This window comes from Corticium candelabrum, chromosome 15 (genome assembly GCF_963422355.1).
Source record: "Corticium candelabrum chromosome 15, ooCorCand1.1, whole genome shotgun sequence".
Lineage (NCBI taxonomy): Eukaryota > Metazoa > Porifera > Homoscleromorpha > Homosclerophorida > Plakinidae > Corticium > Corticium candelabrum.
Window position 1 is genome coordinate 5,013,614 of NC_085099.1, and position 27,761 is coordinate 5,041,374.

At 38.9% G+C, this 27,761-nt stretch overlaps 2 protein-coding genes and 1 long non-coding RNA gene across 4 annotated transcripts in view; 2 read left to right on the plus strand and 1 right to left on the minus strand.

Moving 5' to 3' along the window:
* Nucleotides 1-18: 18 nt before the first annotated feature.
* LOC134191298 (uncharacterized) lies at nucleotides 19-1,069 on the plus strand. Its single transcript, XR_009971758.1, has 3 exons — nucleotides 19-215; nucleotides 738-865; nucleotides 933-1,069. It is a non-coding gene; the product is annotated as an uncharacterized LOC134191298 (long non-coding RNA).
* Nucleotides 1,070-1,129: 60 nt separating this feature from the next.
* LOC134191297 (uridylate-specific endoribonuclease B-like) lies at nucleotides 1,130-4,465 on the minus strand. Its single transcript, XM_062659897.1, has 4 exons — nucleotides 4,252-4,465; nucleotides 2,971-3,604; nucleotides 1,389-1,636; nucleotides 1,130-1,321 (listed from the first exon to the last, which is right to left on the minus strand). Exons 1-4 carry the CDS (start codon nucleotides 4,263-4,265, stop codon nucleotides 1,306-1,308), a joined length of 912 nt encoding a protein of 303 aa, XP_062515881.1. The 5' UTR covers nucleotides 4,266-4,465; the 3' UTR covers nucleotides 1,130-1,305.
* A 193-nt stretch (nucleotides 4,466-4,658) lies between these two features.
* Nucleotides 4,659-27,761, plus strand: part of LOC134191037 (uncharacterized) — a 48,707-nt gene continuing 25,604 nt past the window's right edge. For both annotated transcript variants that reach the window (XM_062659595.1, XM_062659596.1), the window contains exons 1-22: nucleotides 4,659-4,806; nucleotides 4,870-4,942; nucleotides 10,445-10,555; nucleotides 14,109-14,233; nucleotides 14,932-15,115; nucleotides 15,178-15,267; nucleotides 19,138-19,449; nucleotides 19,502-19,627; nucleotides 20,146-20,219; nucleotides 20,286-20,352; nucleotides 20,421-20,593; nucleotides 22,728-23,007; nucleotides 23,066-23,160; nucleotides 23,231-23,287; nucleotides 24,313-24,346; nucleotides 24,423-24,529; nucleotides 25,546-25,615; nucleotides 25,827-25,928; nucleotides 26,012-26,080; nucleotides 27,370-27,501; nucleotides 27,564-27,624; nucleotides 27,691-27,751. In XM_062659595.1, coding sequence (XP_062515579.1) covers nucleotides 4,679-4,806; nucleotides 4,870-4,942; nucleotides 10,445-10,555; nucleotides 14,109-14,233; nucleotides 14,932-15,115; nucleotides 15,178-15,267; nucleotides 19,138-19,449; nucleotides 19,502-19,627; nucleotides 20,146-20,219; nucleotides 20,286-20,352; nucleotides 20,421-20,593; nucleotides 22,728-23,007; nucleotides 23,066-23,160; nucleotides 23,231-23,287; nucleotides 24,313-24,346; nucleotides 24,423-24,529; nucleotides 25,546-25,615; nucleotides 25,827-25,928; nucleotides 26,012-26,080; nucleotides 27,370-27,501; nucleotides 27,564-27,624; nucleotides 27,691-27,751 — 2,531 coding nt within the window. In that variant the 5' untranslated portion in view covers nucleotides 4,659-4,678. The remainder of the gene's footprint in view (nucleotides 4,807-4,869; nucleotides 4,943-10,444; nucleotides 10,556-14,108; nucleotides 14,234-14,931; nucleotides 15,116-15,177; nucleotides 15,268-19,137; nucleotides 19,450-19,501; nucleotides 19,628-20,145; nucleotides 20,220-20,285; nucleotides 20,353-20,420; nucleotides 20,594-22,727; nucleotides 23,008-23,065; nucleotides 23,161-23,230; nucleotides 23,288-24,312; nucleotides 24,347-24,422; nucleotides 24,530-25,545; nucleotides 25,616-25,826; nucleotides 25,929-26,011; nucleotides 26,081-27,369; nucleotides 27,502-27,563; nucleotides 27,625-27,690; nucleotides 27,752-27,761) is intronic.

The window sequence follows — 27,761 nt, forward strand, 5'->3', positions numbered from 1 at the left end:
GCGACACTCAATAGAACGACACCAACATACGCAAGAGAGTACAAAGATGCATAGGAGTGTAGAAAGCTCCCTCGATTTACCGACATCCACATCCTATCCTCGCTTCGGCGCACCTCTCTCTCCGTCGAGGATTGACAATCCGGGAAATCACGAGGGCGGAGTGTGCAGAGCTGGAGAGCAGCAGCGCAGCTGATGACTGCACTTGAATCTGCCAGGTTCTGATTTCTTTTAGCTACAAGTAGAAGTTTACAGGGCATTAGCCAGAATCCCGGAGAGAGCGAGAGCGATGCGACCTAGTAGTAGGCGTTTCGGTCACGATTGTATGGACTCCATTTTGAGGCCGTAGACAAGCATCTGTGCACTGTTTCCGTTAGAAATTGGAAGTGATGCCTGCTTGAGGTTGTGCCAAAAGACGTGAGAAGGGGTAGAGAATACCAATTTCTTCTCGAAAGGGCTAGAAAGAAGCCATGGGCAGCCAGAGTGAGCCCGAAGAAATGGACCGGGTGCCATCTACACATTGAGGTCTATCTAGAACGCCTAATGTACGGTATGGGTTTATGCGTATTCATAATCGCGCTTTCAGGGAAAGAAACGTTTGTAGACCGATATCGATGAGATGATGATTTGGTTTAGTGTCCGTTGAGATCTCGAGCCAGAACTCAACAGTCTAGATTATTAATTAATTGCCGAAGCCAAATCTTTAGAAGACCTAACAAATAGCTTGTATTACCTTGTAGGATGAAGAGTTGAGATGTTTGCATGTTGTCAAGGGCGTTACAAGTTCAACTGGCAGTACTAGTCTCATGAAAAAGAAGGGCAACATCAATGGAGACAACGCAATCTGCAATCAGCTGTGGCATGGCAGGTACATCGAATCTTCATTAAATAAGATTTAATTTTTCAAGTAAGTCATACTATGCTTTTTCTTATAGATTTAAATTCCACACATTGTCACTGACATAAGCCATCTAGATAGCAAGATAGTCACACAAAATCAAGCCTTGTGATCCAAATGCCTAGTTCAAGCAAACCAGTCTGCAATTTATCAGACAGAATGGAAGAATGCAAGTCACCCCTTGATATGGTGCTTAAGCACCTTGCAGAAGAGGAAGTACACGAGATAACAAAATGTGGTATCATAGATAGTAGTAGAACACATATGCATTTAAACAGCTGTTAGAAAAGTTAACAGCAATTGATGCTAGTATATATGTATATATGGCACATTGGTCAAACACAAAGACAGAACAAACTTCAATCCAATGACACAACCATGTCACTCCATGCCTGTTCCTCGGAATGCTCCTAAGTCATCCAAGGCCTAAACAACGAATATATCTTGAAATATATCACTATTTGCTACAGTGTTCTGCAATATAGAAGTTTACCTGATTTCTTCCATCAGAACAGGATACACGGTAGCCAGCTGGTCTTCATGGGAAAACATTCTGATGTTTACCAAATGATTGTCGATCAGCAGAGGATTATCACCAGCGTGGCCACACAGGTAAACAACAGTATAGACTGCCATCTCAAACTCGGGACTTGTACCTATGAACATGCTGCTTTTACGCTTGACATCATTTTTCCACCTGAACTTCACTGTTATGAGTCTGCTTCGAGCAGGATCGTACGGCTGGAAATACAAATATTATGAATCTTAGCAAGGAGATAGGATTGCAAGATATCATTCCACAACTTCTACCCTCCTAATGCCTAGTACCGTATGTTAGTGCTTCTCGGTTACAGAACCTGCTAATATGTACTTGTTCCTGAAGATGGTGGTCACCAATTTACCACATTATCATAACTCAGGTGTTCGAACTTGGAAGTGCAATGAGGTCTTATGAGATCTTTTTCGCAAGATATGTAACCCACATGCTCATGTTAGAAACACAGCAAAAATATAAATGTCTCTTGGCCATGCAAACATGCCCAGCAAGTCACATATTATTGCTACCCTCTGCACATCCATGAACTAAAACTTGATTTTTTAAATGGTAAGTTTCATTTTAATTTGTGCAAACAGCAGTCTCTATAAAGTCTTGCAGGAGGTTGTACATGCACGTGATCAGCTAGATGATGTCATCAGAATGCAAACTGCCACCAAGCCCCTGCCTTCCAGTAAGACAGAATTGACTGATGAGATGCAGTTTCATGCAGTGTGTGGCATTTGTGTACTTGACCCTGCGCGAGTGTAGTCTCACGTAGCCAGACTCTTCCCACATCATATTTTTGCAGAAGTATGAGGCAAGAAAAGGGTCTGGCTATGCGAGACTAGCACGAGTGTAGTACGAAGTTGAGTCTACGTCACCTCTGTGGCAAAATGAGCTACTTTCAGTATAGATGTTTGTATTTCACATATTAAAGAATAGACAATGTCCGAGGCTCATAAACGCCAACATTGGATTTCTAGCAAACGCTTCAGATGTCAGCTTACAGCATGTAAATTCAGTGCACATGCTATCAGCAGACTTGACCTGATAAAGAGTAGTTGTTTCTCAAATCAAATCAAATTATCCTTAAAAATTGCCTCGTGTCTGTCCTGTTACCCCTATCCAACAAAATTTTCAATAGGGCTTTACTTGTATTTGTACTCCTACATATGTAGTCTGATAAAGAATTGCTTTGATGCAAAGCATATAAATAAAGTGTATTCAAATGTTGAAGTAGGTCACATTTCAACTCTCAGCTTCCTGCAGTAGCAAGGCAAAGATCTAGTAATCCGTTTGCTACACACACACACACACACACACACACACACACACACACACACACACACACACACACACACACACACACACACACACACACAGGAATTTCCATATGGTAGTGTCAATAACATATGTAAACAACCCTGGCTTAATCAAGTTTGTGCAACTGGTGCAAGTATGGACTTGATACATTTTTATAACTACAATATAATAGCTGCACCAAAATTAAATATTTCAGCTAGACATTTTGACTCACCTTCCTGTCTATGACGTAACCATGGTAGTCAATTTTGCCTTTCTTCTCTTCCAAATGAAATTGCAACCAGTTGTGGAAGCCGGTCACTACACTCTGGCCAGGTTCAAAGCCTCGTCTAGATTCACCAACAAAGACATGTTCAAAGCCACAAGTATTGACTTCATCTCTTGCACTGACACCCTTTGTTCGGTACAACTTGAACCAAATATCAAACAGCTGCCTTTCAAAATCATCCCTGGCAACTCCTTTCCACTGTAGAAACTGTTGTGCAACTTTCATTGGAACAGTCTTCATGATTTTGTTGATGAACTCATAAATTTCTTTGATTTCTACTTCTGTGTATTCTTCTGGAATACTGCTGTCACTCTGGTAGTTACTCAGCAGCTTGATAAACATTGGGTACGTAGACGCTTGTTGATTCAAAGCTTCGTCACTAACTGCAGTGAACAGCGGCTGTGGTGCTTTGTCAAGTGAGTCCCACGAAGGAATGGTGTCTCCTTGCAAGTTGATACTATAGTGTTCGCCAATTCCAAATTGTTCAACTGATGTATTCATCTTTGCTGGGATTAAACGGTTGTTGTCATGGCGATACATATAGCAGAACAGGTCAGACATTTCCAAGTCTCCCACAATACTACCATACATATGATTAAACAAATTAACAGAGCAACAGGAAACCAACTATTGAAGTCTATTTGTCTATAAATTTGTGCTTTATCAAACTGTCAGTTATTCAACACATTCCTCCCAACCAAAATTCATGCAATGAATGGAAGTAGAAATAATGGCAACAGCACAGTTTTGTGTTCAACGACGACTGTCATGATGTTACAAGCTCTTTTAGATCTACAAGTAATAAAAGTTAAAATGACCAGTCACAATCGATTCAATGGTAGCGTGAGAAGATGTCACGTGTACACTAAGTCTACATCTCAATTTTCTAAATCCCATTCATAAATTTCCACCTCCAGCTGGTCACGTCTCTCCTGCATGTCTTCTATCTAGCTATCACTTTTTTCTACACATGCAGTTTGTTTCTAATATCATAGACATCTACTGTACCTAGATCTAGTCCTATTGTCACAAAAACAGCATTTAGTTTTAGAGTACACTCCTACATGGCACGACCATGGGGTACCCTTACTTCATATTTAACTAATTAATCCTAGCATGCAAAAGATTTGTAGACCTAGTAAAAAAGATGCCGCATATTGCTCTCGTGACAGGGGTGCTAGTATGTAGCTACATTCAGAAGAACGAAAATTCTCCACAGTTTCTCACCTTCGAGTCGCCATTCTAAATTGTAACTCCTTGAATTCTTGACGAAATATCGTTAAACGGTAGAATGCCGTGGATAGTTGCTATGAAGAATGAATCGGTAGATGAATGAGAAGATACAAAGTGAGCAGAATCCAGTTGTAACTCGAAATTTATGTGAGTCGAGTCAAGTAAAGTCCAGCTAGGACTGGAAATACCATCACGTGACCAACATCAAATGGTTATAACTTTAGTTTTGGTACACTACGACACGCACCCAAATTCAAATAACTATAGTTACGTGTACTGAGAAAATCAATGCTACATATTCTGCATGTAAACAAGACCACAAGTGTACCGTTAAATTTAATGTGCGCGTACAGAGGTCTAAATACCAAAACGGTAACGCGAGACGCGTTGCTGGGCGACAGCCACAGCAGCGGGGTCCATCATGAGTTACAAATCAAGCTCGAGAGTACAAAAAACCGAAGAGGAGCTCATTCAACTCTTAAACCAGTTGAAATCAGTTTTAGAAGAAGTTGATAGACCCCATGAAGCTGCCAAAGATTCAAAATTGAGGTTTGAGTGAAAAATCCAAAATATTAGAGTTTGTGGTAGTAAGTCTGGAACATTACATTTTAGTTCTCTTCGTATACCGAAAGACATCGAACATTTCAGACGGGAACGAAAGATTGCTCTTGAGAGATTGATGCAGGTGCAGTTTTTACTTGTACGTAGCTTCCAGGCACATCACTACAGTAAATTGATTGCCCAGACGAGCGACGTTCTATGCTACTGTGCTTTTGTCGTTCTGTTATCTCCATAATTATAACGGTGAGGATCTGGCCTAACGCGCGTTAATAAATGTAATTACATTATAGCAGTGTTTCCGCTGGAGATTTCGATTAGTAGCCACTTGGCTAAAGGAGTTTCTTCGTTTGTAGCCAAGCATTTTATTTCAGAGCCAAGAAAAAATTGCTCAAACATCAAACTGCAACGTATTAATTAATCTAATAGACAACAGTGACATTACTATTGATTCAGGTTTAATCTGGTCTAACAGACAGGCAGCATTTATCAATGGTCACAACAAATGTAGTACTATATCTGGCACATGTCATGCTCAAAGAAACTTGACTTTGGTAAGACTGCGTCCACAAACCACACTTCAAGCATTCAGTTCCATCCTTCGTGGCTAGTTATACCAATATATGTATACTTGTTCAGCATCATTGAGGCCATCATTGTTGTCCTCGATCTCTCATGGTTTCTACCATGGGTCTGCTTCTGCTTTACTTTCACACTGGCATCTTCAGAACCGCATTTCTGTAGTTCAATGCTAATTATGGAAGCCGTACAGTACACAGAGAGTGCACCCATCGTGTGCATATCATAGATAGAGCATGTGCAATAGATAGGCCTTTAATGGAGCTCCAATGCGTTGAGATAATTGCCATTCTCTGTATTGGCTATGATTGCAAGATCTGATCCAGAGAAAGGCCTACACGGTACATAGTAACAGCTAGTCAAATTTTCAAGGAGGCATTACCATTTTATCGCCAGCGACATCTGTTTGTAGCATTTTGCTATTTGGCGATTAGCCAGCGGAAACACTGTTTATAGACAAGACGGCGATTCTGTAGATAATGCTCAAAGTATGAGTTATTTGATCTGCTAATTCTAAACTGGAACTGTCTGTCAGAAGCAGCCAGTGATATAGGCTACAATTGATTTGCAGTTCTAGAACTGAAAATGAGGGTGTGTCGGAACTGTTGGAACTGTCAGAACCAGAACTAAATTAAACGAAAATCTGCTTAGTGAACCGGAACTGCTAACTGAAACAACGGCTGTGTTTACACTAGGGTTTAGAACTGGGTTTGCTACTGCTTAGCAAAACCAATTACAATAATCAGGTCAGTTTACGACAGGAATGTGTGTTAGAGCAGGGCTAGCCTAGCCCTTTTGAAGTGTAGGGTTAACGCTGGGTTTAGCTGGGGTTAGCGCTAGTCAAAACATTTCAGTTTATTCATATTGCGTATCACAACAATGAATCAAAGAAGATTGCTCTACTTGGTGTTGGTCTGGCAGTTTTTTCTTCAGCAAATCGAATCCGCAGCACGACTTGCGGAATTCTATAGTGAAAGACGTTGTCACATCTGTAGATTCAAGCAACTGTTGCTGTTCTATCACATGCATGTGGTCCCTTCACCTAGAGAAGGCACTCGAAGATGGAAAGTGGTCAGAAGACGTTTCAATTTTTGTGCGGAAATTGAGTAGCGTAGCTTGAATACATGATACAATTAGTTGCAGTCTGCTAGAGTTCACACACCCTAATTAGAGGCAACTGGACAAGCTCAACATGTGAGAACACACTTTGCACATGATGGCACAGCAGGGTGTTATGATTAATTAGTGCAATCCTCCTCCCTTAGGGTTTGCTAGCCCAAGTGTGAACACGACCAATGTCAACACCTACTGTGGCTTCATACCTACTGATCCATCGACTACCAAAGCGACTCCAGCTAACAGCACCTCTTGTTGACCTTGTGATGGATGCTAACCTTCCTTAAACGGAGCGATACAGTGCACGAAACTATCAGTATTGCTGCAAGTGGTCTCCCCAGGATCTTTTAGCAGAGCGGGCTGCTCTCCCTTATTCTAAGCAGTTAAGCTTTAGGTTAAGTAGATCATCCAGATGCCAAGACTTGAGGATCTCTAAGTAAGCTTATTACTTAATTAGCTAAGACAGTGGGTTGCATCTAGTACCTCGTTTACACTGACAAGACAAATAAGGACCAGCCAGCCCGTTCGAGTATTCCAGCAGGGTGTGAATTGTTGACGAGCCAGCACGTGTGTAACATACACTGCGAGGTTGTGAACGGGCCAGATACGTGTGTGCTCTTGTTTAAAAAACCGAGCAGGTGAAATGGAGCGAAGAGACTGCAGCTATTGTGCAAAAGAGTCATGTTTTGGAATCACTAGAAAAAGAGCAGTGCTATTGCTTGTGATATGATGAGCTGACTCTGGACGGCTTTGTCTCCCCACAACGAAATCAGATAGAGACTTTCGTCCATGCTTTATCGATAGTCAACCGAGCCAGCTCACTCAAATCAAACGGGCTGAGTCAGCTCACTCCGGCCGCTCCCAACTTGGCCCAGTCGCGTTTACACTGGTATGTTAGACTGGGTACCACTGAGCTGGCACGGTCCGGCCCGTTCGAACGTGCCAGTGTAAACGGGGACGGGGTATTATTGTGCGGAACACCAACACTTGTACATGCAGCCCATATCCACGCTTTCGCAGCTGGTGTGCACGTGTAAGTAGGTATACATGTCAGCGAAGTGCACATGTCATGTTGGCGTCGCAGAGAACTATTGAGTCTTTCTTCATGAGCAATGCCGTCAAAGATAAGAACACCTGCATTGTTGAAAGAAAAAGTGGCAACTGATGAAGCCACTAGCATTGCGTGAAGTGGGCGTGGCATTGGTAACGCCCACTTCACGGAGTAACCCGCTCTGCCTTTTAAGATTTCTGGGGAGAACACTGTCAGCTGTCTGCAAATAATGCACCATCACTCTTTTGGACTTTTACAGAAAAGAGACAGAAATCCTAGCCTTGAACTTCCAGACCACAGAGTGCACCGTCAGTTCTAGCAGTTCCAGCTCCTTGAACGGAACTGTCAGAATCAGTTCGAACTGTACCGGAACTGCAAATCGAGTGCACCCATAGTCTTGTAGTATTATAGTCTTGAATATGTGTCCGGCTGCTTATGATCTTGAGTGTATTTGTTTATTTTCTTCGGTATACCTGTTGCCCGCTACATTACGTGAATCTTGCATTTATGTGTATATTTAGAGCTGTTCTGAATTTTTGTTTGTTTTGTACACAGGCAGATTAATCGACAAACAGATGGACAGACAAACAAATGGACAGACAAACAGATGGACACACACTAGTATTAATTTAATTTAATTTAATAATATCAATTATCTTAGTGTTAGTGGTAGAGGTAATTATGACCGTTACTATATTTTGTTGAATATTGCACAGATAGGCTGACAGACATGCAGAACTTGTGTCAAAGCAAGCATGTTGTAGCGATCTACATTAACAATTGTGGTAGTCTTTTCAAATAAAGTTGAATACTTCTCAAGCGAATTTGTTAGACAGCTGGAGTAGCCACCTATGTTTACTCTTATTACGTCTAGAGTTTCTCGGTACATTCTCAGACTTTATGAATAAATGAAAATGAATAAAGAAAGGAGAACGCTGACATAATTATTGACAAGATTATCACCATTGTTGGGAAGAAGTCAGCTTCGCCAGCTATCGTGCCAACTTTGGATTTTTTGGTTTTGAATGTAATTTGATTGTTGAAATTTATGAAGTCACATGACTTGCGAGGAGCGGTAACGGGGTTCTACTGTTCACATCAAAACTATTGACACATTTGAGCTTGAAGACGTTGCCATGGGTAGCATGAGCAGAAACGCATCCATATTTAGGTCACATACGTTTACTAGATAGAAGAGAACTATTGTGTATGCTTATAGGCTTGCTAGACTTTTGGAAACACAAAAGTGCGGATCATTAGCTTGTGTCCTCCTTTCATTTTTGGTAGCACTTCCCTTGCTAGCGTTTAAGCAATCAGCTAGACGTGCGTTTGATGTACAGCAACGAATCACAAGGCGTGAGCAAGTGACACTTCGCTTTACATTTTCAAGTTCATGAATGTTTTGAGGCCTATGAGGCTTAACATGCTGGTTGATGACCGCCCAGAGGTTTTCTATTGGTGCAAGAGCTGGCAAGTAAGCAGGCCAATCGAGAACCTTGACGCCAGAGTCTCATTTTTAGTTTCACTAGCAGCAGAATTTTCTTAGGAATACTGTAGCAATAGCTTTTGTCATGAAGTTCTCTCTTGCTAGTGGAAGAACTATCGATAACTCCTTCCTGTGCTGCCAGCCAATGGGCAAGTTTGTTTGCTGATTTTGTTGTTCCTTGTTGCGTAATGTTCACTAATTGAAACTGTTTGATGGTTTTCAGATAGTTTTGTGGTCTTACACAGGAAACTCTGCATTGGATTCCTTCTCCAGTGTCCAGTCTTTTAACAGCTCAGCAAACAGTAGAGTGAGAAACATATAAAAGTTGGCAGATCCTAGATGGCTCCTTAGTACCAGAGTGGTATAGTAACAGAATATCGCGGCGTTGTCTTTCACGACTCATTTAATGGAAAGGTCTCTCTACATGGATGCAAAAACTAGCTTTTGTGACTGCTTTTCAGCTGTTTGAGAAAAAGTTGGCGCCGTTTCTCAATAAATAGCAAGACAAGAAAACTTTCCAAAAATAATACAAATAGACCGGAAATGTGTCAATAGTTTTGGCGCAGACTGTATAGGTCCAAAATGTCTGTGGCTGGCTGGCTGTGTATATCAAAAAATAAACATGGATGGGTGTGTTAGGAATGTATGGTATGCAAGTGGTGACCAATCACAACGAATTATTCTCTCTGTGTCGCACACAGCAATGAAAGACAATTCCTGGGCAGCCAATCACTAAGTGCTGTTTGGCATGAAAGAAAATTTATTCAGAGAAAATGTCAATTTTTTATCAGAAACAGCAAACACTACCTGTGAATTTGGGATCGTACAATCTTGCTGCCATAGTACATGCAAACGTGAAGCATAATGCTACATTGCGCGCATTACGTGCAGAACTTTATTGCTAATGCACGTCGCCAACTACGCACAGATTATTCACTCATGAGCAATGCGCAGAATTTTGAGCTAACTTACAAAACTTGTGTTTCTGAAACAGTCACTTGCTCATCTTATGTAATTAAGCAACTACAATGATTTTCTCAAGATGAGTATGTTACAGTTCTAGGTGCTTGTGTTGTTCTTGAAATTTCACTTTTCTTGCAAGCATGTTCTGCTCTAATGTTACTGTCGGACTACTTGGTGACACTCATCTTTGTAGATCATGTACAAGATGTATGCTTTTGGCAAAGGAGGGGATGTTATCATAACAAAACGCTTATGTTTTGTACTTTGATAAAAATTGTAAACCATTTGTTACACAGTAATTGAAGGAAGATGTTGTTAGGTGCTCAGGTGTGAAGTTTCTTGAATTAGACAAACTGATTTGGACTGGTTTATAGATTGTCAGTTACAGAGGAGCTTGTAATCGTCTATTTGTGAATTGGTTTGGTTGATTTTAGATTCCTGAACTAAAGCTGGTTGAGTTCCAGTCTAAAGTCTTGAAAGAACAACTGGAAGTTTGTGGAAAGATGGAGTACACACCGCAAAATCTTGCTGTTTTACTGCATCAAGTATGTGGAAGTTTAGTTGATAAAATTATTTTTGTCAAATGTCTGGAATTGTGAGACTGCTTGTCAATTGACTGGTTGCCTGCTTGCTTGTCTGTCTACTTGTCTGTCCACTTGTCTGTCCACTAGTTTGTCTTCTGTTTGTTTGTCTGTTTGTCTATATGTCTCTCTTTTCAGTGTGTCTTTTGTGTATCTGTCTGATGGTTTGTTTGTCAATGTGTTTATGTGTTTTCTATCTGTCTGTCTGTCTGTTTGTTTGTCTTTTTCGCTGGTTGTCGTATATTTCATAAACAAAACTTATTACTACAGCAAATTCTAAAAGTCTGTCTGTCCATCCATCTGTCTGTCTGTCTGTCTGTCAATACATGTATTTGATAAACCAAATTATAAAGCTTTTGAGGTCTTTGGACAGCTACTTGCACAAATTGCTTGTGAGACAGTTGGCAGGTAGGATGGGTCTGGCAAAGAATGTCATTGCTGTTTCCTTTGTACGGGGTCTATTTGGTTTACAGGACTATATGGTTCATAATTGCTTCTACACTCAAACTCCCCTTATCCGGGCACGTCCGTCTACCGGACACCCCCGTATTGCACAATTGCATCACGTGTATTGCGCGTGGTCCACGTGCACGAGGTCGAGGCAAAGGTCGTGTAATCAAAAGTCCAGTACTAGTCCAGTTTCTTGTCGACAGATAGCCATACTTAGGTGCTAGTTTCTTATTTACAGCTTGTAAGACTTACCTGAAGATGTCTGAGACTAGACCAACGCAGACGCCTGCCCCGCAGAAGCAAAAGAGGTCTGTGATGACGCTCGAGACAAAGATCAGTGTACAGTGTACATGTACATCTATTATGTACGTATGTGCATTCACTTACATGTAGGGATGCAAAATTGAATGTTAATCATACAAGTGTACATATTGAGCAAAATGTGGGGGTGTTCCCAGATGTGGCCGTTTCTGAGTTATGGGCAGTGTCCGGTCCCAAGCTGCCCGGATAAGGGGAGTTTGAGTGTATTTGGTTTACCGGGGACTACTGTATTTGGTTTATGCATTTGCAACTTTTGTAGGATGGACTGTTGATTTACATGGACATTTGGTTCACACGGATATTTGGTTCACAGGTACTATTTGGTTTATGAAGACGCGTGGTTATGGGAATTTTTGGTTTATGGAGACTCTTTGGCTTATGGGGACTATTTGATTTATGGGGAATATTTGAAACCGCTTTGTTTTTACTTAGTTATTTTGCTGTATTCAGGTCATAAATGTGTTTTATGCATATGTATTATAATCAAAGCTAATTAGACAAAACAAGCCATGTTCTGTGCTAACAAGTTGCCCAGTTTGTCATTTTTCATGTGAACCGAATGGTCCTCGTGAATCAAATAGTCAATCCTTCTTGTAGTGGGGACTATTTTACTTTATGTTTATTGGCTAATTGACTTTATACCTCATATTTTCAAACTACATAAAATGAAAAACGTGCTTTCTTTTAACAAGTTGTTTGTTCTGTCTAATTTTATGTGAACTAAATGATCTTTACAAACCATAGGCTTTGATTAAAGTTGGGACTTTGGTCCATGTTTCTGCACATACATGTATGACGTGAAGACAAAGATACTTTGTGGCTACTAGACTTGAATTTCATATTTAATAGTAACATTTGAATGTTGTTGATGCATGTTACTCTAATAGCATCGATAGTAGCTGCTGTTACAATAACTACTTTGTTGACTATTATTAGAGTAACCGTAACATCATGAATACAATGACGTAGATGTAACTGGTGCCAGTAGCTCTCCTTCAAAGTAGTTAGAATAAGTAAATGGAAATTAAGCTATGCTTGAAATGTTATAATGTAAGATATGGTCTAATATTGTGTTTCTCTGTTTTCACGAAACAGGAAAAAAGGTTGTGCTTGCTTGTCATTGTTAAGATAGTAAATTTTTGCTATAATGAGATTGCAAAATTGGATGCTAATGCTCCCACCACATTTTGTAGCATGTGAATCATAATGTCTGGTAGAGATGATGAACAGCTACAGCAAGTGTTAACATACAGTCAAACTTTGCTAATCCACTTCGCTAATTCGAATTACCTTTGGCGCCCTGCCTTGCGTACCCAGATCCTATTGGGCAGCCTGCATTAAATCCTGACTCTCACGTTATTTAGAACTTCATGTAGTTGTTGCAGCAGTGTCCTTTACCACAAACATGACATATGTGTAGAGATACGTAAATGCATGGGTGGTCTGGGTGTCCGAGGCAAAGTCTGGACCTCCTAGTCTATGAGTTTTGGCATTTTGGTAATCCAAACAATTCATTAATCTGAACGGGGCTTTGCACGGGATGTATGGATTAGCGAGGTTCTACTGTACTACTAAACCCTTTTGAAAACACAAAAATTGAAACCAGCAAAACCAATGTTCAGAGATACAAATATTGATAGGAATGATAATTTCTAAGTATAAACAATAGAGAAAAATTAAAATAGAATTAATTTTGCAACTTGTTAGCACAATACATGGTTTCTTTCTATTTCTGTGTAGTTTGCAGTGCATAGAGCAATTTTGCTGTTGACCAAATAGTCCCTGTTAAACAGTTTCAGGGTGCATGAACCAAGCAGTCCCCGGTGATCCAAATTGGAGCAAATATGAACCACAAAGTAACCAGATACGAACCACATAGTCCTAGTACGGGTTTGTTTGTATAACCTAGTGTCTTATAAGGTACTAGCAAAGGGCCCGGCTTTGCCCTGGCAAATAGAGCAAGATTAACGTGTAATTAACACAAATTCCCACATGGTTGATTTGCTCGTTTGTAGAGCAAATTAACTTGAATTGGGCGGAGACAACACAAAATCCCGAATAATTTGTTCCCTGCATGCCCACATTTTTTAGAACCCAGATATAGTCAAAAATATCTTGCTCATCTATACATCCCTGGTAAGAAGCGACTCACTCCATTTAAACTGTCCGAGGTCACAAACGGGCATTTCAAATTTGGTGGAGATCCAATGCGCCGTTCTAGAGAAATTTGAGCGTAAGTGGCGGCGGGTGTGATCAGCAAGAAATAGCGCCGTCCCAAGAGAACTCTGAAAGAAGCTACACCCTCACTGTCGATCTTGATCAATTCGGCATGCACTTAAAGTTCGTCATGCAAACTTTGAGCAACAACAGTATCCTCGCCAATACATTCGAGTTTGTGGACTTAAAAAGGGGTCCCTTTGAATTGTCAACTCGTACGACTGAAACGTGCATTTGCATTTTGGTGTGGAACGGAGCCTTTATGCATGATTTCGTGACAATTAGCCTAGGCGTTTTGGCATGATTGATGTTACAAACAGACAGACAGACAGACAGATCAGACTTTTATAGATATAGAGATGTCAGGACATAAATGAGGGCAGCATTATTTGGGAGAGGTATATCTAACTGGAAGTATTTTTTGTTTGGTTGAAATTTTTTTGTTGTAGAACTTCTATATGTAATTAGATTACTCTGTGTCTGACATTCTCACAGACAGTATGGACTGGTTATGTTACTGTGGTTTTAGTTCTATGTCAATCGTATTGAGCAGCTTGTTCAGTGTAAGTCAATGCATCAAACACGGTGGACTCGATATGGTTCAAATACCCAAGTTGTGCAAAGGCTACAGGGTCATTATGAGCATCAAATGCAGTAAGCAGACCTTGTATTAATTATTTAATGTGGTCAAAATTTCTATATTATACAGTGTATTTGAAATGAAAACTTAGGTCATGATCTATTTACTATTTTGAATATTTGTAACTAAGAACTACTTTGCTGCAAAATTTCTTGACACTTGCTAGTCTGTGTGTGTGTGTGTGTGTGTTTGTGTGTGTGTGTGTGTGTGTGTGTGTGTCTGTGTGTGTGTGTGTGTGCACGCACGTGTGTATGTACATTGGCAAGATCGCATAATATTAAAACTGATATACAAAGCACACGTTTTAGTGTAGGTAAAACTAGATCTTTACTTGGTCAAAATAGTTTAGTTGAGTGGTGTCACTGGTGGTGTGGTGTGGTGTGTGTGTGTGTGTGTGTGTGTGTGTGTGTGTGTGTGTGTGTGTGTGTCTGTGTGTGTGTGTGTGTGTGTGTGTGTGTGTGTGTGTGTCTGTGTGTGCATGTGTGTATGTACATTGGCAAGATCACAAAATATTAAAACTGATATACAAAGCACGCATTTTAGTGTATGTAAAACTAGACGTTTACTTGGTCAAAATAGTTTAGTTGTGTGGTGTCACCGGTGGTGTGGTGTGGTGTGTGCATCTGTGTGTGTGTGTGTGTGTGTGTGTGTGTGTGTGTGTGTGTGTGTGTGTGTGTGTGTGTGTGTGTAGAATTTATTAGATTTTGTTTAGTGCTGTTATATCTGAATACCATGATGCTATTGAGCGAGCTCAACGCTTGGCTGATTGTATGGAACAAATTCTTGCGGGTGGGTCTCCATCTCCAAGCCTTGTGACACAACAAGATGTTCTGATCTACCTAAGATACAAAGTGACAGAACTACACTCTTTCAAACGAGCTAACGCTTACCTCAGGGTATGGTGTGATTCTGCTACTATTATAGTAGTATTTGTCTTATTATTATCTTGTGATATCAGGTTGTTCATCTGTTACCATATCTTCATGAAAACACATTTGCTATGACACACGATAAGCTAAACACAAATTCTGCAAAATCAGACCATAAGGTAAGCAAATCACATTCCTAACAAGAGAGATATTTTATGATTGAAGATCATAAATATAGATTGAAAATATACAGAAATATACATAAATTTATAAATCTAGATAAATTTTATGATTAAAACGTCAATAATTTTTTATGATTAAAAGATTATAAATTATTTGGTTAGTTAATGATTGAGCTTTGTTATGGCAATAAATCAAAAAGATCAATTTCAGTCAGCGATTTTGATTAAATATGAGACTTATCATTGAGTTCTTCTTGGTGCTACGTTATTGTTTTTAAGAACTGCGGTTGTTTAAGGCTTTTGCTGAGATCGAATTGTCGGATAGACATTGGGAATGCTCTTGATCATAGTGTATGGGACAACATACATACAGGTTACTGGTATTATACTGTAGGAATTATTGTAATGACAGCTTGTCATTTGTGCAAGTCAGAATATGGTAATCATCATTACAGTAGTTTAGACTTGAATAGTGAGTTTTACAATGCACACCTCTAAGTGGCTACTATATATATTTTAGTGGCCATGGCGACTGATTTTCTCAGATGAGAACTGATCACAAATGTTAGTTGCCAGTAACCGGTTCATGCAGTACCATTCTAACTTTAGCAATTATTTAGACGATTGAGATAATTAAATGCTGGGACACGTTGCTATCATGGGATCCAGATGACAGGAAACGTGCTCTTTAAAAGGAGTGATAGTCTAGACATCTTAGCAAGTAGTAAATCTAAAGAATTGAAGGGTCTGCAGCCTTTGGAAGCACAGTCTACAAAGGTTTATAATTACTGGTGTAAGTAAATTTGGACATGTTCACACAATATTTTATCAGAAAGTCTTGTGTGCATTGGACATGCCCAGTGTACCTTACCTATAAACAAGTTGAGAGACCACTCTGCACAACAGCCTTGTATATCAAGAACAGATAGTTGGTGACTAACAAAACGATTGCTTTCACACTGTGACTGCAAATCATGACAACCTGACAACTTTGCAGGTAGTTTCATCTAATGCACTAATTTTATATTGCTTGTTGTTACTGTATCTCATGAACTGAGCGTCAGTACAGTAGATTGGGTTTGAACATTGGTTACCAGGGCAGAGCTGGCTGGTAAATTCTTTGGTTGGTTACTATTTTTCTTACTTGCCAATAGCTAATAGAGCAGAATCTGAACTTAGGGGTTGTACAAAATTATCGACAATTTCACGAGTATACAAAGTGCATGCTAGGAGGAGAGGGTTAGGGCATCTGTACACTTTATATATGTTGATGGGTAGCAAATGGCTCATGCTAAGTTCTGTTTCCCATGGCCAGAATTGCATCATGCGTTGTTTCTGTGTTAGTCACCCGTATGTATGTACAGGATTTGCACATATGTACAACTACAGCAACCTATTCCAGTCTTGTTCTAAAACAACATCAGCCGTCTATAAAGATCTCAGCTGTCTCTACCACGACTTTCTCAATGTTTTCGTCTTTGTCCACTTGAGTGACTGGAACCTCAAGCTGACATCATTCGAGCGGGTCAACTGGAGTGGAGAAAGAACTGTATCAATGCATAAGTGTTGAATCCAAACTTGAATCCTCTGATAGATGGAACCATGGTCACTACTGAGTAGTGTACTAACAATAACGCGTATATGCTTTAGGGAGGGGAGGGGCTACGAAAAGTGTGCACTTTTGTACGCTCGTGAAATTGAACGACTCTTTAGAGGCAACTCTATTTTTAACTTACCAATTGTATGTGTTAATTAAAGGTATTACTTTATTTTATAGCATATGTTTCTGACTGGTGAAGGGATGTGGAACAGTTAGTTTTGTTGGCTTGTTAGTATCTTTATTGATGAACTACGTCTGTAGGGCTGCGACTTTTATATATTTTTACGTAGTCTACATAAAAACGGAACTTCTCAACCTGTACAAAATACACTGGATGTCCTATGCAAATTTTGCTAGTGCAAAATTCCAGATTTGACTTAGAAATACAAATCTGCTAAACTCTGGCTAACAGCATTCTGTTGTGTTGATTTGTGGGTAGACACAGTATTATACATGTAGTACCTTACACTACATGTAGATGTTCTCTAGTATCATCTCTGAAATATTACCAGGAATGTGTTAAGTGTCACTGTATGGTGACTGGTAATTGGACAAATCTTTGATAAACTGGTGTTATGTTTAGAAGACATGTGATGTTTCATTGTCATCATCATTATTGTGCGCTTTGATTGAGTTAACTATTTGCGTTTTGAGGAGCAGAAATTGGGCGTATATGGGCAACCTACTGTACATATACTTTTGGGAGAAGTGTGCCAGTCCTGTGTCAAGAGTGCTAGATTAAATGAGGGGTTTCTCTATGACTCAAAGATTACACTTTGGGAACAAAGAGCTTTTACTCGTACTGTAATGCACTGTTTATGATTTTCAAATTATATGCAGGTAACTGAATTAAAGAACTTTTTAGTCACCAAATAATTTTATTGTAATTGGAATGCCAGGGATACGAGTTACGTCAAACACTTGGATTATAGGTTTGGTTAGTTACTCTTTATAATTAATTAATCTACGAGCGTAAAAGAGACACCACAGTAGTGTGGTGAACTGCTTCATGAAAAGCTTACTCTAACGGCGCTCAATTGACTTCCGGTCTGTCTGTCGGTATGCCATTACGTATGTTTAATCTATGTTTATATGCTTGTAAACTGTGTCTCGTTCGGGGATTTTTGGAGCCAATCAGCAGTCCTTTTGTTACGCAAAGAATATGTGACGTAACAATCCTGTGCACTATCATGACAGAAAGCCGCGACGTCATATATCCATAGCAACAAATTTAATAAGGCAAAATGAGGAGCGCAAAGTAAAGTTTAAGTAATAGATGTACATGTCTGTGATTGTGTTACAGAAGAATCGCAAAACAAACGAATTCAATGTTCTTCAAGAAGCCAAACGAATGTCCCAAGGGACCATACATGCAATGTTGCACATGACTTACTTGTCATCCGCGATCTTCAAGAGAGCTGTATGTTTTAGGTGTAAGTAGGACTGATGAACGACATCATCGGGCAAGAAAGATTCGTATGGAATGCTGACGCTACATGCATGACTACACTTTCATATTGCTCCTGGGCTCAGTCATTATATGGCGATTCACGACTTTATACGATCACGGAACATCAAGTGAGGCTTGGATATCGCTAAATGAGTTGATATCATTGGGCCGATTCTGTACAGCTATTAACTACAGGAAATGTACGAGACGATCGATCTCCAGCTACAGTGAATTAATGAAACGAAAGATGATAGCAACGGCACAACGAAAGCATGATAATTGCATCCACCACAATAGTTGACTTCAAGTGATGCAAGAGCGCTACATAAGTGAGAAAAAAGGGGACAGCAAGCCCACTCCATGCAAGCTGTCACGCATGTGCATGTGCTGTAGTGTGATGACATTGATGATATTTAATTGATTACCTTTAACCAGATCAACGCATCCCAGTGTTCTCACTATACGATCTAGCAACAAGCTAATGGTTAATTAATGAGAATGACTAATACATAGACAAAAATTGGTAAGAGTTACATTGATATTTACAATAAATACATTAATAAATTTTATATTTCATAAATTATAAAATAGTAATTATACCATGCTTTTCACTTGTACACACCACACACACACACACACACACACACACACACACACACACACACACACACACACACACACACACACACACACACATGCACGACTACAAGCACATACCCGCGTAGCTTTGAAGTGAGTAGAACACAGCTTCATTTACTAGTTGTATGACTGATAGCTTTGTAACTTGGCAGTCACAGTTTTGATGTTGTAATTACAGGAGCAGGTCACTGCTTCAGTGAGAAAAAAGTGGCAAGATGTAGCTCGCCGTGCTCGCTACCAATCTTCCGATGGCAGAGGAACACCGACCTCTCAATCTCCATATTCACTATTCAGTACAAAGCATGAAACAGCCAGTACTACTGCTACTACTACTACAGATGATTCATCAGACATGGCTGGATTTTGTCCATCATCGGAGATTGCACCAGCATCAGGTGGAGATACCATGACAGTACCCTGCAATACAACTGATCTGACAAAGCTGCGTCCTCTATTGGAACATCTCATGGCTTGTTATGATATCAAAATGGTGAGTATTCAGCTTGCTTTATTACTGGTATTCTTACCGTTTTGTACTTTAGAGTGTGGAGTTTCTTAGCAGTGCAGATGAGCTGGAGCTATTCTATATTGTCAACAGAAAGTTTAAAGCAATCTATCAAAGTCAGGAAGAAAAGTTGACGTTTCACACTGCAGGAGGTTCCAGTGAGGTAAACTTCTTAACACAGACACAAACAAATTAATTAAAGAACAAGAAATAGATAAATTGGCTCAAGTGTGCATAACAACTTTCTTCCAGTTGTCTGAATTTCTTATGCATGTGCAGAGCGTATGTGTCCACATGGTAGCACTTTTTCTCATATCACTAATACTTACATTTATTAAGAATTATTGCTCATGATATAAAATCGTAATGGAAAGCTGTATGGCAACTAACGCTTTTAAAATTAACCTGTAAATTTACATGCTGCTGGAGATTCATGATTTAGATGATACCTCTTAATTAACAGCTGAAAATATATTTTGTAAGTCAGAGAAGCATCAGAATTAAACCGAAGCCTACTGGGCTATGGCATATATCTCATGTGTGCACAAAGTCACCCGTACTATGGTTGAGCATTAATAGTAGCACTACTGTAGGTGAATCAGGTGAATTATTTATTTGATTTTGTGTCTCAGTTTGCAATTAAGGTTTGCTTTGATATCTGATGACATCTTTCTTATGTAGGATGTGGCAGACATGAGCGTGGAAAGGAAGGTGTTTAAAAAGCAGTCGGCCTGGTTACCATATGTCAATATTAGGTGGGATTGCTGTGTCTGCATGATGTTGCATTTGTTATGTGTAAAAGCATATCCTGTTTTGTGCAGACCAGAACGAATGCAGTTTGAAGATAGTCTGATTGGAAAATTACGGGCAGATGATTACAGTGATCCTGTAATGTTTATAGCTCAACTGTTTCTTTTACTTGCTTGTTTGCATAACGATATAATTTGTGTTTATAGTTACTGCTTGTATTATCACACTCGTTGAACTTGGCAGATATTCAGAAGTTGCAATATGCACTGAAACGACACGCAGCAGACGTTCGACGTGATCTCAGCAACTCATCTAGCCAGAGTTCCAGTAAGACGACTAACATATGGAAAAACATTTTCTGCGGATTCGACCCTCATGAGTATGTAACATATCTCATGTAATATATTTTAATAGTATGGTATTTTAGTGTAGTACATCACTACATCTGTATTGCTGTACTGAATTAGTTGTATGGTGGTAGCTTAAAGTGGAGGGACACGACTGGCCACTTAAATGGCTGGGCACCATGCAATTTTGGTTTGGCAACAGTTTCATGAACCCACAGGCAATTGCCAGTATTTAGCCAAAGGTTTATATTTTATATTAGTTTATATGCAATGAATATTGTACTGAAGTTTATTGGTTACTATTTTATTGGCTGTGTTTTAAGGCCTGTCCACTCTTGCAACTGGATCGCGATTGGATCGCAAGCTCGATCAGATTGCAATTGATAAATCCAATCCACATCGGGAGGTGGTTTCGATTGTGATTGGTTGAATCCAATTAGAAATAGTGGGCATTGCCTGTATGTACGCTACGAGGGTAATCAGAACATCTAACCCTCCTCACTCATTTTCGTTCTCACTCACCTTACATCGCTGACTCAACACTCTTCATAAGGAAACAACCTACACGTACACATAGATCATCAGTCACGTGATACCAAAAAGAGGCAGAGGTATTGTAGTTTAGCATAGCCAGACTTTTCCCGCCTACATCCTTCCAGCGATAAAGGATTTCTTGCCAACATCCTTCCGGTGAGAAAGGTAGGCGGGAAGGGTCTGGCTAAGCAAGACTAGAGGTATCGTTTTGAAAGTGCAGTGTGGACGCTCACTAGCCCGATTGGATTCAATCACGATACATTCTGGTCTAGTAGTTTGGACAGGGCTTTAGCTAGGTTGGATTACCCAATTTCTAAATTTGTTACCACAATTCTATTTTTCAGTTGGATTACATATAGGGACTGGATGAATCAGCCTGTAGTGTTGTCTGATTTGAGTCAAACAGCATCTGAATGTGAATGTGAGCGTGTTTATATTGGAATACTCTTGCATAGCACATTTAACTCAATACATTCATTGATCTCTACATTGCTTAATAAGTTATAGAGAATGCCTAATTTAATTTGGGGGAAATTAGCAAAGGTATCACAGGTTTACAGCTGATACTAAATTGAAATCGAGCATGCTATATACACAACACATCTTTGTTGTCAATGTGGTACTTGCTTGGCTATCTGAAATGGGTTTAGTAGCTTATGTGACTTATTGTACTTCATTAGCTAGTGCCTCATTTGTCTTTTGGAGTCGATCAAATGGGCATTAACTAAATGCCAGTAATCACAAACCTGTGACATTGTGATGCACTGTACTTGTATTGGAGCTATAGCATGCAGCTTAGGGTTTAGCACATTAGTTCTTCTTCATTGTCACCGTTGAGCATACTGTTAACCATACACTAGCAGGTGTGCAAATACCACATAAATGCTATTGGAAAGTTTGCAGACAGACTGTTGACTTTGCTTTAGTTGCTTTGACTAGATCTTGCAACTGATTCTGTTATGTACTTGTATTGTTACTTTAGCCAATTTTTCTTCAAAATTGACAAACCTTATCAACAAAGTGTAAACATACATGTATCCACTTATCAGCTATTGCACTTAGCTGAATTTGCCAATTCTAGTTCTGTTTGACTTAGGCGTTTTTGGTTCACAATCATGCGATAAGATGTATGTCAAATCACTGGGCTAGATCCATATGCTAAAGGGCTAATGTACATGCAATGTTATTGTTCATAATGTACTTGCTTGAGTAAACTCTCAGGGACGAGGTCTAAATTTGGCAAAGTCTATGACTTTTACACATTTGAAAGTGTCAATCGACACTTTGAAACAGAGTTTGGCTAGACTTCTTATTTATATGATTGATTTGCTTTGATATACTTTTGCTTCAAGCTCATCCATTGACTGCAATTGAAGTTTTACTATTATTGATATTCTAAAACCGTTTTGGTGTTTAAATGTAGCAGCATTGAGTTCTAATTACTCAATGACTATTCAATTATAAAAGTATCAAGTAAGACGCACTATGGATTATAGTACTGCTCAAGGATAGTGGCAATACATGTAGCTTATTTAGGTGAGTCTCGTAATGCTTTTAGGTATGTGTTACTAGGCGTACAATATGCTATGCACCCTAAGTGTGATGGCGTTATCCTTATACATGTTTTTACAGTCCTAGTTTTAATCCTCACCATGATTCCATTCCTTCTACATCTCAGGAGGATCATCAGCATGCTTCTTCTGCCACTATCAGACTGAATGTTCTAGGGAGTGGATTACCCAAAACTCAAAGTTTGGGAACAGAGTTTGATTTCGGAAGTGCAATTCAGTTTTTGGAAGGCAATGAAGGAGCCTTGTTTGGTAGGAAGACAGCATCAGAACCAATCTACAAAGATGGATTTATGTCATTTCTGTATTTGAGACATTTGAGAATGAGAGACTTGAGAATCAAGGTGCAACAAGAAAATTAATTGTAATTATTTGAAATTGCTGGAGTATATGTGTGTTTAGTGCTTGTCAATTCTCAACTACTTTCGTTCTGTTCAACGAACTCTGACAGTCATTGATTCTAGGGTGCTATTGATATGTTCAGAAGAAGAAAACGGGTATGTTATGTTTTTCTGTATTTGTTACTATTCAATTTAAAAATCTGTTGCAAAATGTATGTATCTACAGGCAGTCTGCAGTGTTTTCTGGAGCTTCTTATGTGTACAACACTCCTGCTGAGTGCAGGTACTTTTGTTACTGATTGTGTGTTCAAAGGAAACTAGACATGTTCTTCTATCTCTAAATCAGATTTTATAGAAGGCAATTTTTGATTTTTAGGCCGTTTATTTACTTATTTCTAATGTAAACATTTCTATTCCTTTTTTTCACTTAATATTAATGTGTAATATTTACATGTTTTATGGGTATGTACTATTGATGTGCTACATTTTGACAATATGGCTGGGAGTGGTCTGATGTCTAGCTGTTTGAATATTACAGCAATATGCTGATGGCTCTTAGGTTGTTACAGCATGCTGGCAAACAGCTGAATGAACACTTAGGGTACTACATGATTGGTGTGTTTTGTTCTCTGTTCTTAATTAGGTGGCATCAACTCATGTGGCAGTACTTGTTTGTCATGTGTGAGAACACATAATATAGCAACTTAGTGCAGAGGAAAGACTGGGAATGAGGGAAAGGGAGAGCAGCAATTATCTGATAGTTTGCTGTTATAATTAATTAGGCCTGAAAACTGTTGGTCTTATGTTTCTGGTGGGTGGTTTTGTTCATCCCCGTGCTTTGGCTTTTGTTGCTTCTAATTTATAGTCTTGATCAATGTCATATTGCAATAACTGCCTCTACTCAAATGACAGCTTTGAGCACTCATTAGGATAAAATGCATTTGAATGTTTCATTACTAAGTGCCCAGAGGACATTACAGTACTTAAATTGTACCTATAGCATAGTCCATTGGTAACATTTATCGTATGTCAGTGTAAGATTGAATTGGAAAATGTCTGGTGTAGGCTTGAAGTGGTTTGAAAACTTTGAAACATCAAATTTTAGAGGGTTTAGTAGTCAAAATAGTCAGTGTGGTAGTGTAGTAAAAGATGTTAGCAGGTATATTGCTGTTTATTTTTTGAAGTTAAACTTTTAGTAATCAACATGAAATTGACTAGTGACTGTTAGCGACTGTTCTAGCTCAGTAGTGTTACAGAATAGTCTGTCTAAAAATTTTATACATTAACAGTACTTATTTTATCTTGTAGACTTGACTGGGCATCAGCAATGGAATCAAACGAGGTTGCTTCGAATCTTGGGCTTTGTTATGGATACATAATTATGTTTTCTTCTGTGTACATATATACATATATAACAGTCAGAGTATCTTGATGACTTCTACAGTGGAGATGAGGCCGGATGTGTTGTCGTTCAAGACAGGAAGGGTTGTCACATTATGTATGACTCAGCCATCGATGATTTCAGGTACACGCATTGCATTAAGCATGAGTCTAGTAGTTGCTATTAAAATTAGTGAAACAATTCTTAGTGGTGAACTAGGTAGAATTTATGATTCTTATTGTATATTTTCTGGTTGTGGAGAAGCAGTTTTGTCTGGTCATCTCCGCAGTGCCTGAAGCACTTAGAACCGGCATAAATTAAACATTATTTCGAATGGTAGCAGCAGAGATCTAGCTTTTTTGGACGGGGAAGAGTTTGTCAGAAGGACTGCAGCATTCACAATACTAAGAGAGTAGTTAAAACAGAGGTTTGAAGAAGCAAGAAAGTTTGCATAGTAAGATTAGTAGACGAAAAGATATGCCAGCTACCCCATCATCTGTAACAATTTGATATGAACAATCAACGATTGTTATTACTGTGCTGACATGTATCTGTATGTGAAGAGGTGCTACTAGAGATGGGAATTACCTACTCTAAAGTACACTGTTTTGACATCATTTGCAAGTATGAATGATATTGATGAAAGTGTTTGTGCTTACCTGTCATCATTAGCAAGTGTATGATGTTGTTCCATGCTTGGTGAGTATCATGAACTCAATGGACTCATGTAACTAAAAATGCAATTGTTTTGGCTTTTTGTACTTATGCAAGAGTACAAATTTTTTAGTTGAGTGGTCAAAGGCTGTATTGATGACGATTTGCAGACTGAAATAATTAATCAGTTCCATAGTGCAAAAAGACTGTAATGGTGGTATGTTATATTTGAATTAATTGATTGGTGTAAAGCATGATGGATACTTGCCAAAATGAGTTTTGGTATTTGCTATTGGCTTTATCATTATATCGGTCATTAGGTAATAATAATAATAGCATTTCATTAGCAGACGTGCTCTTTGTAAAAAAATTGTAAGTGCTTGTGTTGCATTCAGTTTACATGTATGATTAAGTTAAGCAATGTGACCCAGGATGTACCATTAGATTGTTAACTTTTTTGTGCTACATATGTATGAGGCATGAGTTTTGTTGGCATGACTTTACAGGCACTTGGAACATCAGATGTTGTTGGTTGGGAGTTATTATATTGAACTGTCTGCAGGGAAGACGTTTGAGGTGTGTGATCAGTTCACTGATTTACGTGACAGCCAGTTGTTCATTTTGGCTTTCGGTCTGTTTTGGTTTTTCTGCCTTCTTCCTCACTTGCATGAATTTCTGCTTTCTGTTTGATTATATGTTCATGTTGGGCATATGACCATGTCTATTCTTGTTGCCTATCAGTGGTATGTTCTTGTTGCCCTACTAAATGTGATTTCTTTTGCATCAGAAGAAGAATGCACCAAAAGAGAAAAGTCAGGCTATTGACAGATTTGCAGTTTTGTTTGATTTATGGAATCAAGAAGCTGCTTATCTTGACAGCAAAAGGAAGGTAAGCTGTACATGTTAATGTGTAACTGTACAGAGTTAGGTCGTTCTTCTTCTTACTTGGTATAATTGTTCTGTGTGTTATAGCTGCTCAACTGTTACTTGGAGGCATACCACAATGTGTTTGATCCAAACGAGAAACGGAATCTGGCTCAGGTGTGGATTATTTTCAATTAGATGCATTTCTGCATTATCACAGTTGATGCACCTCTGCACTGTCAGAGTTGACTTCTTCATTCACAGTTTGCAGATTTTCCCTGACACTATAGATTTATTGAGATTGGGTCATACATTGGCTGTTTACTTTGCACTATTTCAACAACAAATTTGCATAATGGTTATATCTTGTGGCTTTACATTTCATTCTAGGAGATTGAAAAATTTAGCTGCTACTAGCTGTGCTTATTACGGTAATTACCAAAGATGTGCTTTACACAATAGACAATGCCGAAAAGGAAAACACTGACTCTGATACAGTTTGCTGTATTACGTATAAGCTGATGTACATTGACTTTGTACAGTTTGCTAACATTATTATTTTATAGTAGAAACTGATGTGTCTCAACAGGATGAAGAATTTTCTTCACTACTTTTGTGTGTAGTAGTTTTCAAGGCAGTATGGTTGAGTTTAGTTGGATTTAAATAGCAGGAACTATTTGTAACATGGAACTTGAATGATGGTTAGGATGTGACAACTGGATATTTAGCCAGTTTGTAGCTAGTCTACCATATTTTTGTGAATACAATAGAACCACATACTCAAATTGTGCTCCGTGCTTGAATAGAAAGCCCATGGAGACTCTCAAATTTAAATAATTTGGCTTTCTGCTCGAGTAGAGCTTTATAGAGTAGTAATCATTAGACCTTGCGGGACACGTACACTCAGGGAGAAAATGCAGAAACTTGTTAATATACCATGCGGCCTGAAGAAGAGGAAAAATATATGCCACATAACAAGAGGACTATGATTTTAGTGCAGCTGACACTGAAAAGGACAGATTTACAGTATATCAAACCCGTGTTTCTAGTTACTGTAAGTATAATTCTATGATGATCTGAAATGAAATATGACTACAAAGCAAAAGAGTTATTGTAACTCCACTCTTAAAAATCATTGCAAGTACCTGTAATGGTTATTGGATTATTATTTTAGTATGCTTGTTAACACACACACACACACACACATATATATATATATATATATATATATATATATATATATATATTGTAAATTTGAATGTGTTTGCATTACCGTTTAGTATACTCAAGTACTATTCCGAGTTTACATATTTTTTGAAATTATTTCCATTGCATTTTAAATCTAGTCTTGCTGTTGTATGCATCTGTTTGAGAACATTACAATGTAACTCAATGTAGATGTTGTGACATGTTGGCCACTGTTAATTTTAATTACTAATAGCACTTTGTTTATTTGTGTTTGTTAGGTGATGACAAACGTTATGTTTTCAAGACCTCGGTTTGACGCTTCAGCCGAGTATTTTATTCACATTTATCAGGAAGAGAGCCTTTGCTTGCAGCTACAGAAAACGCTTGTTGTGAAGATTCTTAATAAGCAGGTGTTTACACATGGGCAAAGGATATGAAATGAAGACTGGTAGATTGATGCTTTCGTTTGTAGATTGATTCTCAAAGACAGTATCTTGGACGAATTCTCTCATCACAGGAAGTCAGTCCAGAAGGTGTAGATGCATTTGTGTATTTGTTCCATTTCTTTCTTGCTGCTGATGCACTGTTGATGTTGCTAGAAAACTTTGGATTGCCATTGAATGTAATTTTACAGCAACCAATAGCACTAACTGATGCCAGGTACGGTGAA

Excerpts from the sequence above, each read along its gene's own strand:
- LOC134191297 (XM_062659897.1), bottom strand. Across the intron at positions 1,637-2,970 it reads GTTACGTCATAGACAGGAAG|CCGTACGATCCTGCTCGAAG; the intron begins GTGAGTCAAAAT and ends TTGTATTTCCAG.